General features: G+C 46.9%; 1 protein-coding gene across 1 annotated transcript in view; it reads right to left on the bottom strand.

The window, feature by feature from the left end:
• Positions 1-12997, bottom strand: part of LOC144173906 (low-density lipoprotein receptor-related protein 4-like) — a 342322-nt gene that overhangs the window by 30617 nt on the left and 298708 nt on the right. The window contains exons 10-13 of the mRNA XM_077702231.1: positions 7952-8077; positions 6899-7304; positions 4721-4938; positions 1346-1522 (exon numbers count right to left, since the gene is read on the bottom strand). Of these exons, the coding sequence (XP_077558357.1) occupies positions 1346-1522; positions 4721-4938; positions 6899-7304; positions 7952-8077 (927 nt within the window). The remainder of the gene's footprint in view (positions 1-1345; positions 1523-4720; positions 4939-6898; positions 7305-7951; positions 8078-12997) is intronic.

The following is a 12997-nucleotide window of genomic DNA, read 5'->3' as shown; positions in this document are numbered from 1 at the left end:
ATTTAGTAAGTTATGGATTAAGTAAATTTTTAGCAAAGTTCACTTTTTATTCCTGCGGTGTCATGCCGATGCACTTGCCCATCTGTTACAACGAAGCAGGGGTGCTCGCACGTTTCTGATTCTGAAGCGGGTTTTTGTAACTGGTGTATATTGAAGGACTGTGCCACTTCCGTTTTATAAATTCGGTATTCAGCATTGAGCTTTGGCTAGTGACATGATACCATCGCCAAACCTATTGATCAATCAGCATCGATTATTTTTCTTCACATTCAGTTCCCTTTATCTTCTCTCTTGGGTAATATTATGTCCCAGCTGCTAGCTAATGAATGCCTAGTGCTTAAGTGGTCTGGTTTTTTGGCCTGTTGCTTCAAGAAACGCTGCACAAGTAGCTTAAGAACGTCACAAGCTAAACAAAATATGAGCTACTGTTTACCTAATTGATTCGTCTGCACAAGAGGTCTCAGGTCCTGTCAATACATTTAGTAGCTACAAGGTATCGTGCATTGGCAAGCTTTTATTTCACGACAGTATCACATTCTTTTTGATGGGCGGTAGTGACTCCTCATAATACATCACAATGTATTGTGTGAAGTTGCAAATGTGAACTGGCAAAGCCACTGTGCCAGACCACATTTAGCTGTAGAAACATTAGTGATTGCTTTCCTCTGCTTGCTGTTTTAATGTGAAATCTTCTAGGGCTAATAGGTGAGCATTCTGTGGTGGCGGGGATGTCTAAAGCCTTGCCCGCTTATTGGACATCAGGCCATGCAAGCTCTAATCGACTATCCAGGGCTGACAACTGGAAGACGGATGTCTCAGTGCATAATGTTTGCATGAGGTCAAACAAGTCTGTCTTAGGAAACATGCTCTAGATCCTGGAAGTGTTTAGAGACAAGAAGGATTTAGGTAGCTCAGGAGAATGCTGCGCAGCAACAAGCGGTGGCGGTGTCACCACTTGACCCCTGTGCTGATTGCTTACATTACAAAACAGCTTGTCAGGTGGGGCATTGCTGACAAGTGGTGGGAGGTGATGTGTATGGGCTTGTCATGAAAGATGGAAAGGGGAGACTAGTACTATAGGCCAATGGTATCTGTACTTGGCTAATTTTCCGTTATTGAGAAGAGTATAGGTAATCATAGATCACTAAAATGACGTGCTTTTTAAAGTATGGTTGCGGATAGATGAGGTGCTGCAAACTAAGAATATGGTTCATTGCGTGTTACAAAATTGCTTTGCAATTTGCCATGGAGTTTTCTTTTTTCTGTGCACATTCCAATTCACACTTTGTATTCAGACTGACCCAGTGGGTCGAGCAAGGCGGCATGCTTTGGCACTGGTGGATACCTTCTGGTTGCCTCAGGCTTTGTACCACTTTGATGTCCATGGGGAAGGAGAGCTTGGGGTGAAAGATGGACGGCTCGTGTTGGCCAAACTTGGTGGCAGTGTGGATGCTTTTGGTCTGCCAGTCGGTCCAGTACAGCGTGTCCTCGAATATCGTCACCGCAAACGGATGTGGCAGGCCTTGACACAAAACAGGAGGGCACAGGTCAGACGAATGCAGGAAATTCACTTTTTCATAATGTTGATAAAGTCGATGGTTGGATGGCATTCTGTTTGGTCAGGTACCATAATATGAAAAATGAAACACAGGGCACAGAGCAAGTCAAAAAATGAAAAATGGCATTTCGAGAGTGCTACGGTTTCTTTGTTCACAAATGTTCACACATAAAGTTCCGGGGAGTAAATCATGGTGTGAAGGAGGTTGAGCTTTTTTTCACATGTCATAACTGAAGTATGTGGTTAGTTCTATAAACACGTTAGGGAAACAGACAAATAATCGCACCTGAAGATAGTGAGTGTATATTCTAGCAAACAAATGTGTGCATTTAGAACACTTACAGTGACAATGTGGTTCATACTCCTACTCAAGGGGAAAGGCATATTGTAGTTTACGAGCCACGACATTTTAAACTCGTGTTCATGTTTTTAATCTGGTCAAATTTTACCATTTTTTAACATTCAATGCATAACTTGAAATTGTTTTCCTGATGTTTCTTGCGAGCCGTGGGCGGACTGCCTGACAAGCACAGACCTTGGAATCCAGGATGAACTAGTGATGACGGCCCGGGCTGCTAGCCAAGCCATGGGCATTTTGGACTATAGGGACACTTTTGACCACGCGGCTACCTGACATCTGCACCTAAGCTCAATTAATAAAGATTCATTTAATTATAATCACTTTGACGTTTTGTATGCCTTTAACTGGTCTTTGAATCCAACCAATTTTTTTGGGAGTGGTTTGTGCCTGGTACTTGTTTCTGATCTGCAGTGAGCTTCTACAAGGAACGAAAAAACTGATAATTGACACTCCTTGTTTTCAGCATATGATTAACCGACTGAAAGACCTAGCAGTGGTGGTTTCCCACTTTACAGTTTTTCAGGGTTTAAATCACAGCATAAATGTACTTTTAAATGATGCCTGTTTTTTACCAAATGAAAGTGACTACGGGCTGTTGGCTTATCTTGGTTTACCACCTTTGTATCGTTTTAACATTTTCTTGTTTCACTCGCCAGAGTGGCTCGAGAAGAACATATATGTTGCAAATTGATTTTATTTAAAAGTATAAAAGGGACAAACATGCAGCACACCTGACACCTAGAAACGTGACTTGCTTGTGACTTGCCAGTGATTTGCTAGTGACTTGCTCAGAAAGAAACTAATTATTCTTTCTGAGTTTCCTGATATGGTGAGAGCAAGAAAAGACAGTGACTGTGTTTAATCCTGTTGAAATGTTGCGGTAGCTATTGTTATCCCGCAGAAAAATCAAGATTCACAACCACTTGACGTTTGTGAATTTCTCCGCATGTTCTGCTTCCGCTCTTCTCACGCGGAGTAGAACTGGAGAGCGAGTTCGTGTGGCATTGTGGTCTCTTTTATTTGCCTGCTCAAAGCCCTTCTGAGCAGCTTCCAAGCAGCTCCGTATTTTATTTGAGAAAGCAGCTACGCGTTGGGTCCGCCGAAAAGTCTCTGAACTTCTGAATAGTATTTCTCTTGCGCGAGGGAGCAGCGCAAAACTGCTTAAACTAGCCCAAACTGCTTTCGCTGTTCGGAACGATCAGCTAGCAGACGACAGAAAGGCCAGCGGACGACACGCGAGCAGATTCGCGGTCTCGTGGGCGTTCTCGCGCGTTCTCGCTCGTTATCGCGTCAGTTGATCGTCTGCTCAGTGCGAGAATGGCGAGCTCGTTTGGTGTTACTTCGCAGTTCGCGATTATAAACGACCCTGACACGCTGGTGTATCCGGTCTTCAACGAAAACGGGGCACCGGTGTTTTATGAAGGGCACCAAGGTTTTAAGACTGACGGTACGTATACACGAACAGCGGCGTTTGGACGCCGTCATGGAATGTTTGTATGAGCGCTCGCTGAAGCAAATGCGATGGGTTCTCTTTCCTGTAGATGGTGTAAATGCTTGCGACCCGAGATAGGTTAAGCGCTACGGTTTCATCCGCTAGTATCTGCGGCTTTCCTGCACTGCTTTCGGTAAAAAGGGGGACGTATCGTAGCCTGCCACCTCCGCGAACGTTCCTAGCCCTAGATAGTTTGAAAGTGCGTTTGAACTCGTCGTCACGGTACGTTTGAACACTTTCAAAGTACACGAAAATACGGTTTGCATCCCGGCGTATGAGTTTTGCCGCAAGATTCGCCACCGTTTCGTCGTAGTCACCGTCGGAGTCAAATATCTCCGAAATTGCAGGTAGGGTACCGTCTACGTGAGATAAACAGTTTATTTAATTTATAATACCGTTAAGAGCAGCAAAGAAGACGAGAGACGTAGAAGACAAGGACAGCACCTTCGTCTTGTTTGCTGCGCTGAAAGGTGTTATAAATGCAGTAGCAACTAGCTCGTACCCATGCGTTGTTAAACTACAGTTCATTTCGGCCGGTCAGCGAACACCTCACGTAACTTGTTCACCCGCAATCAGAATACGCATTAAAATGGCTTCCCGACTGCCTCTATGAAGGACTCCTAAAAACACGCCTAAAAGACGCGTATGGTTCTCGACGCACCCGAGAAATTTTGCAATTACTTTGACAGACGTCAAAAAAACTATTGGTTACAATAGTTTCTAACCAAATAGCAATTATCTAGAGTTATAGCTTCGCGTTGTTTGGCGCCTACGCGCCGCGCCAATACGAGCAGACGACAGCCTGCCCCTCTTCAGTTTACCTGCCGCGCCGGATCGCGGGCAACTTCAGAGCAGCTGAGAGCTAGCGGGGAAAAGAAAGCTTTTCTTCTCTCCATGCTGGAGCTGCCTCGTCACGTGAACCATTAAGTAACTTCTGTTGAAGAGCTGCTTTGTAGCTGCCCAGAACTACTCCAAACTGGCTAATAAAAGAGACCTGTGAGGATTGGTCAACACACGCTGAAATTCAGCCAGTGCAAATGGGATTGCAGCGCGATACCACTGGCATAAATTCATGCAAGCGTTAGTTTAGTTTTGCGAGAACATTTCTTATGGAACAAGGTTCTGGTCTGAGGTGTGCAGATACAGACGAACCGTTGTTGTAAGAGATACAACGGAGCCTTCAAGCGTTAAAAGGATGACTACGGCTAAGCCTATTTTAACCAGTTACTGGCCAAGAAAGGGACTAACATCGTTTCGGGGCTGATTTTTCTCGAGTGACGTCAGCCATAGGCCTAGGCTTTGTGCGTACCTGCCTCGATGACCTTCTTGCGGTTCGCACCGTCCAGGTCAGCGCTCTCGATCTGGTGGTGCTTGGCGTCGGCCCAGAAGATGCGGTCGCTGGCGTAGTCGATCGTGAGCCCGTTGGGCCAGAACAGAGAAGTGTCCGCGATGGCCCGGCGTCCGGTTCCATCAGTGTAGATGCGCTCGATGCGCGGTCGCGCTCCCCAGTCCGTCCAGAAAACGCTCCTGCAACGAAGGCGTTGTTGCCGATGGAGCTGTACGGGAGTTTTCGTCGAGCAAAGCTCTTTATTGGTCATTCCCGAAAGCTTACTCCTCTGACAGGCATCGACAGCGCAGACGCGGTCTAAAAATAATTCAGCGGACGCCCTGAACTGAGGAAGACGTGAGCTTCCGCTCTAGGACATTCTGTGCGGTGGCGTAGAGGTTTTTAATGAGAAGCGTTCTTCTGCGACTTCACCCTCTTTGCCACATCTCACTGGCTGGCTGTGAAACTACACAGCCGTTTACGCTGATCCATCTGCCGCCAGCTTGCCTGTAAAGGGTGCACCACAGCAAGAAAACTATTGTGACGGTGAAGCAAATGGTAGTGTTTAACGAGTGCTGGCACGAAATTTCAAAGCCGAGATAACTACGTAAAAAGCTTCCCTTGTATGTGGAGATATCTCCCACGACGTTTCAACAGTAAGCGTTCAGAATAACATATTTTAAATAATATTAATCTTTGCACTCACAAGAAAGCTTAGAGCAGATGCCCTTTTGACATCGGCATCATCATCACCAGCCTATACGCCCACTGCAGGGCAGAGGCCTCTCCCATAAATCTCCGATTATTCCGGTCCTGTGCTAACTGCGACCAATTTATACCCGCAAACTACCTGATCTCATCTGCCCATCTAACTTCCTGCTGCCCCCTCCCACGCTTGCCTGCTCTAGGGATCCACTCTGTTATCCTTAATGACTAACGGTTACCTTGTCTTCGCATTACATGCCCTGCCAACGCCCATTTCTTCTTCTTAATTTTTACTAATTTGTCCTTAACACGTGTTTGTTCACTGACCCACTACGCTCTCTTCTTGTCCCTTAATGTTACACCTATCATCTTCCGTTCCACTGCTCGCTGAGTAGTCCTGAATTTAAGTTGAACCCTTTTAATGCGCCTCCAAGTTTCTGCCCCGTAGGTGAGTACCGGTAAGATGCAGCTGTCATACACTTTCTTCTTCAGGAACAATGGTAGGCTGCCATTCATTATCTGAGAATGCCTGCCGAATGCACTCCACCCTATTCTTATCCTTCTAATTATCTCTGCCTCATGGTTGGGATCCGGGGTCACAACTTGGCTTAAGTAGATATATTCGCTTACCACTTCCACTCCCTCGCCACCTATCTCAAACCGCTGTGCTGTCCCGAGGTTATTGATCATTACTTCAGTTTTCTGCATATTAATTTTCAGGCCCACGGTTCTACTCTGTTCGTTCAGTGCGGAAAGCATGCTTTGCAATTCGTCCCCGGAGTTGCTTAGCAAGGCAACGTCATCAGAAAATCTAAGGTTACTGAGGTATTCTCCATTAACCCTTACTTCCACCTGTTCCCACACCAATGTTCTGGATACCGCTTGTAAACGCGCTGTGAATAACATTGGAGAGATTGTGTCTCCTTGTCTGACGCCCTTCCTTATAGGTATTTTACTGCTCTCCTTATGGAGGACGATGGTAGCTGAGGATATCCTGTAGTATTTTTACGTAATGCTCGTCTACACCCTGGTTCTGCATGCCTGAATGCCTGATGGATGTAGTTCGGTTTTAATATGACATCCTCTTCACAACTGTGCCTTATATTTGCGCCAGGCTATGGTAAGTATGGTGTTGCAAATAGCTTTAGTTATAAATTCCCTCAAATTTAGAGTTGGTAATGCGCATAAAATCTACATACACAAGTTTTTCTTGGTTTCTAATTTGGAACCTTCCTTTTCCTACCGAATTATGGCGACCGGGCACCACTTCCTCCACTGATGTAAGCTTCAGAAGAATATTTGCGCTTGGCTGAGCTTGAAGGTCAAAGGGACGCTACCAGGCGTTTCCTGGGTTTGTACCTGGAGTAATCAGCTTCGCTCGTGGAACGATCCAGAGCTGCGAATGACATCCAGGAAGACAAGAGAGGGCGCCGTTGTTTGGTGCATGGAACTCACGATATCTGAGGGTAGACGACGATGGCTCGCGGTTTGTCCAGGTCCTTCCAGACGAGCGCCCTCCGATGGCGGCCGTCGACGTCCACAGACTCGACGCGCTGCATTCCGGAGTCGGTCCAGTAGACGCGCTCCATGAGCCAGTCCACGGCCAGCCCGTCGGGGTTGCCCAGGCCCCTTGAGACGAGCGTGCGCACGTCCCCTTCGCCCCCGCCCGTGCAGTTGCTGAGGCTGCAGGCGCGGATCACGTCCACCGTGATGTCGGACCAGAAGAGCAGGTCCAGCGACAGGTGGTAGTCGAGCGCCACGGCGTTCTGGAGCTTGGCGGCCACCGACGTGTACTCGGACTTGTCCATCGTGATGCGACGGATGTCCGCGCCGTTGGCGAACACCACGTACGCCTCGGAGCCTGCAGGAAACGCGCACGGAGCGGGATTCAGGTGAGGTAGTTGGGAAATTAGTGCTTTATGGAACCGTGCTCAAGGCGCCAACGTTTGTAGTTTCAGCGCATACCGCATGATTTTACCCGTCAAACTTGTAATGCTGGTCATCTAAGCAAAGTCGTAAGTACAGTAACTTCTTTTCTTCTCATGAGGTGAAACAAATTTGGGTGTGGGGAGCGTGGAATTGTTTGTATTTTCCCACGAGAAAAAAAGGCTTTATATCAGGCCGAGACTGGTGAAGGACACAAATCTGAGGCCTTCGTATGGAGCTCCAGGTCACCTCTATCCGCGCAGCTCGAGCCCTTGGTACGAGGTCGCATAGCTGTGCAAGCAGTTGTTTCCTTTTAGAATGCCAACATATATTATCATTACTCCTCATTGGGTCCGAGCGTTTTGTAGGCTTAGCCCATCAAGACACACTGAACCCAGATAGTATAGTGACATCATGAACGCTCGTTGTAGTCTAGCATTAGAACTATCCTTTATCGACATCGTTATAAAGGCAGGATAAAGGGTCCCGATGTCCAATAACCCCCTTCCGGCTGATTGGTGTCCACTATATCAAGGTAAGCATTGCTGTAACATGCGGTTCCTGGAGGGACCAGAGGCGCACCTTGTGCCTTGCAGTGCCTCTTGTCATCCCGCAGCCTGTAGCCTTCCTTGCACAGGCACTGGAAGCTCGGCACGGTGTTCACGCACGACTGGCTGCAGGTGCCCTCGTACGTGCACTCGTCCACATCTGCGAGAAAGTTGAGGATGATCGCACAAGTAGGTGGCACCTATTCAAGCGTATCTCACAGGTATACTGACGGCTTGACCTTCGGACACGCAAATGCGAAAGGAACGTGTCCTTGCCTACATGCCACCTCTTCTTGTTGTTATAGTTGTTACAACGAGGCTGTTAAAGGCGCTTCGGCTGGAAACTCTGGGGAGCCCGTCGTCCGTATACAAAAAAAAAAAAACCTGTACATGTGAGGATTAAATGACACGGGATTGTTCCCCTATAGAGGAGGGGCTGTGGTCTCTCAAAAGAAAATTGATGTCGTTAAGAAGGAGCGGTATGGTCGTCACTGCTTTAATATGATCTGCCTATTTAATCGTTACGGTTCTGACATCCAACAATGGTCAGATTCATCGGCCCATCCTTTCATCAGAGATCAAAGTTTACCACATTTGTATTCTTGAACCTTTCTACGCTTACTTGGCCGCTTTTCGAGCGTGTCGGCCCTGCACGACGCGCTGGTCAGAGCAGTGCGCGGTTACTATTGTTTATGCTACTTAGATGGCGGCAATAAGCCGCGGCGGGTACAGCGGCGGTACACTTGTGCTTCAGCGGACAGCCCTGCAAAGGACAAATTCCGGGCAAAAACTTTCTAGGACAAAACTTTCTAGCGCGAGGCGTAAACGAGTGTCCCCGTGTTCTTTTTTTTTTTTTAGTACGCGTTACGAAGCGTTCCAGCGTGATGCATAAACGAGTGTCCCGTTGTAGTTTTTTTTTTAGCAGGCGTTACGTTTTTGCGCGAGGCGTAAACGAGTGTCCCGGTCTTTTAGTACCGTGACTACATGAGAAGACGCTTACGACGAAGACATGAGACGCCAACCGCCCGAGCCCCTAAGGGTATTCGCCCCTAAAATATCCGGCTTTGTTCGGAGTGTTAGGAGGATGATTTTGGGGCAGTTATTCCTACTTTCTCGCACGGTAACAATACAACTTTCAATCATCTCGGCACCGAAACTGTTGAGGTGTTCTCCTTCCTGAAGTCTCGTGAGGAACGACAAGAATAGTTCGTCTTTCTGCCACCAAACTAGAAGCAGTGGAAGTCGGGAGCAGCCCGCGTCATCTCCGTGCTGAACTGTGCCGGTCGGAATTGCCTCCTGTAGATCCATGTGTCCTGTCCCGGCGGCAGCAGTAGCCTTAAACCTCCACAGAGCACCACATTCACGCCCCCTAAACGCCTGGTCGACCGAGTTTCGTGTTTTTTACCAGCCTGAGCTTGTAGTTTAGTTTAACGAGCATCTCTCAGGGCATCATATTGAATTCGGTGATGATAAAACTCCGGGCATGCGCAGATTGGCAACGATATGTGTTACAGTCACAATGTACCAATCTTGATCACTCTGGCACGGTAATTTCGAGCGCGAAGTTTACCGCAACGTCTCTGTGTCCATTGAGCGTAAATATATGCTAAAGCACAATCAATTTTGGGCTAGTTGGCTCGGCATACTTGAAAAAGCAGAAGGCACAAAAATGTGCAGCATAAAGAAGGCGCAGGCGCAAAATTGCGTTCAAAAAATGTTGTAGGCCTTCGTAAGACAGCAGTGTTAGAGGCCTTGCTAGCTTCATTCAAATCATCATCATTCTTTTCTGCCATTATTTTTCGCATGGATTGGAACAAGTTGCAAAGGACGATTGTTTTAAAATGACTGCCGATACAGCTCCATTTGTGCTTCGTACAGCGCGCCAACCGTGCTTAGCGCTCGAGCCGTCCCGCTGCCTATCGTTCCTTCTGTTGTCCACCAGCATCGGCATTTCGTCGCCGTCATTCCTTCCTCTTCTGCTGCCATGCACTGGCTGCAGACTCGATTCTACAGCGTGGACAATCATGAGAGAGTTTTAGCTCAGCGTGTTATCGTGTCACCGTACCTTCTTGTACCCGCCTCGCCGTGCCCGACTGCACGGGAGCGCGCGGGCACGGCAAGGCCGTCACCGTAACTAAGCCACCCTACCGCAACGAATGCGCACATGCGCAGTTGGGTACCAGTAGGACGGAAGCGGTACTGTAACACTCTAAGCTAAAACTCTCTATTGACAGGGGCCACGTCAAGAGGGCGTGCGACTGGAGCCCCGGAAGAGGGAGGTGAGTCACGCTTGGACTATGCAACGTCGGCAGCGTTGCGGAGGCAGCTCTCTCCACTCGCTGTCCCCAATCTCGTTCTCTGCACTTCTGTCGCTCGTTTCGTTGATGAATCGGCGGGAAAATCTTGACGACACACCCTATTTTTTGTTCAGGCAATAGTATTAGTATTTTTTGGCCAGAAGCTCACGCGCGATCCGCCTTTGCGACCTCTCGTAGCTCTTCGCAACAGTAAACGAATCCTGTAAAGCGTGCATCGCCTCAAATAGTTCTTGTTAGAGGCGGAGCCCTCTTGCAGTCACAGTTGCCATCCCAAGACGCGCAAACAAAACCGAACTAAACGAAACTCCGCTGGAAATAAACAAAAATGAGTCATTGACCTCTTTTGATCATCCTCCTCACAAATTAATAACCAATGCTAGCTCTCATGTTTTGTATGATTTAAGATCCTTAGTTAAATTACACCAACTTTGTCCTTATTTTTTTTTCAAGACTTGTAAAATAAAAAAAAAACAAGAATGCTGCCAAGGCGGTAAAATAGGTGAACACATGTGTTTATTATGTGCTCGCAAACAACTGTTTGTGTGCGCGTGTGCGCGTGAGCCCGAGCACGTAGTTGTGCGCATATACTCGGCTCAACTTCCTTACCTTTTTTTTTTTTCATATGAAGGTTAAACTAACGACACGATGGCTTTATCACTAAAATTCTGAACTGTGAAGGACAAGGTTACACAGCCTATTACACGCCACAACTGCGGGCAGCAGGTAAACTGGTGTGTGATAATAACGTGGCACGTTTTAGAACACTGATACGTTTAGATTACTGGTGGTCTAATTTAAACTTGTATACCCCAGTCTGTATTGCATACGGAGCTTCGGCGCGCATAATTTGCGTAATACTAGCCACACACATGTCTAAATTCGTTGTAAACAGAGTTAAAGGGAAGGTGAAGCGGTTTTAGAATTAAAAGAAAAGTTGACTAGCAGCAAGTACACATTGAATAGTTCATGTGTACGAAATATTTTCGCAATACATGCAATAGAAGCGGCGCAATGAGCAAACAAAAGTGGCCCGATGCCCCGCCCCCATCTCGCCGCGCGATGCCGGAAGACCGAAGAGCGCGGGCGAAAACCGGCTGAAAAACGTCATACCTGGACTTCCGGCCGGATTCTGCCGCCTCGGCCATGCTCTTTTCGCCGTGTTTCCTTGTGAATGATACTTGTTGTTGTGGTTGATAGCACTCATTTGTACAATTTTCGTGTTCAAAAAGTATGCACGAACGCCAAACGAGGCATACGTTATCATGCCGTATTCCTAAGCAGAATAATGCCACGCCGGGATGCTTGATAACATACGGAAGCGACAGCCGAGGTGGCTGTGCTTGATGACAGAGAATATACAACACTACGTTAAATACTTTGTAAACCGCTCCAATGTGGTTTTTTTTTTTTTTTTTGATGCGACGGACGTGAATGTTCACATCAGATTCTAGATTTAGGAAGGATGGGGAATACTGCTGTACTTTGGCCGGGAATGTTTCGTTCCATTCCAGAAACCAAGTCACATTTGTTCAGGAAATACTTGTTTCGTTAAACGCGTCGGTTTTCTTTCCCTATGGGCTCAGGACAGTGTTCAAAAAAACATTTTTTTTGGCGAAACTAAAACAAGGGGCCAATCCTGATAGAAGTTCTGTCCCGGCTAAGTGGTAAACAGTATTCCTACAAAGTAAAAGAACCAAGACAACCAGATTACTTATTTTGCAAGTATACATGTCACGATAAGGTGATGCTTGTCTGGAATAAAAAAAAAAAACACCACTCCGAACCACCACCGTGCCATAAGTTGTGTTGACTGCGGGGGCCTAATTTTTTGCCCAAGATTCCTTGTGGCTGCATATTATAACCTGGCAAGCACTTGTTGTCACTGAACCTCAAGTGTGCTCCAATGATAGTCGGTGATATATATAATGATGATACTAAAAAAAATTAGGAGCGAAGAGTAAATATACGGCCTCTGTCCGAGTAGCGCGGTAAATGCTTAAATCTAGAAATGCTGAAACAGGCCAACGATTCATTATCCCAAACGTTTGGTGATTGTTACCTAAAGTAACGTAACTACAACGCAACTGCCTTGTCCGACTGGTCTGTTAATTATAACGAGGTGGCCGTAATATTGTAGCAGAATGCGCAACGCACAAGCGAAAATCAAGCCCTACTACAGCCAATAATGCTGAGCAGGCACTAGTATGCTGCAGTGTTTTCAGAATAAATGCATGCGAAGCAGTAAGACGGCACTCATCGAAGTGCAGCTAGCAATCGCGGAGGCGCTGTAGCGCCGCTGCCGAAATGGCGCGCGCCTGTGGGTCTGTGTACGGGGATGAGTAACGGGGCTGGGGTGGGCGACAACGAACAAAGAAAATGCGGAAGCAGAGTCTGCTTGTTGGTTTATGCGTGTACCGGCAAGATGTGTCTCGCATATACGTTTACAGCGCATGAACGCTATTTTTTCGCGCAGTGCACGTACGTGCTTTCGCTGGTAGATTGTTTATAAAACGCCCATTAATCTTCGGCATAAATGGTTTTATGTATAATAATAAACAGTTAAGGCAGTACCTAGTATTAACATAAGGTATAAAATCCCCCTATGCTGGTTGCCTAATTCAAAAATATTTTGATGGAACCCACTAGTCGACGTCACAGTCACTGCTTTGGGGTTCTCTGTCGTGTAAAGCAAATTTAAGCTCCAAGATAATTGAACCAACAGCACGGGAAATTATAAAACAAACATCCAGTCATGTGCGAAA

Source organism: Haemaphysalis longicornis, unplaced genomic scaffold (assembly GCF_048455015.1).
Source record: "Haemaphysalis longicornis isolate Haplotype H1 unplaced genomic scaffold, Haemaphysalis longicornis Haplotype H1 scaffold_3, whole genome shotgun sequence".
NCBI lineage: Eukaryota > Metazoa > Arthropoda > Arachnida > Ixodida > Ixodidae > Haemaphysalis > Haemaphysalis longicornis.
Note: the sequence above shows the minus strand (reverse complement) of the source record. Positions and strands in the feature narration are given on the sequence as shown.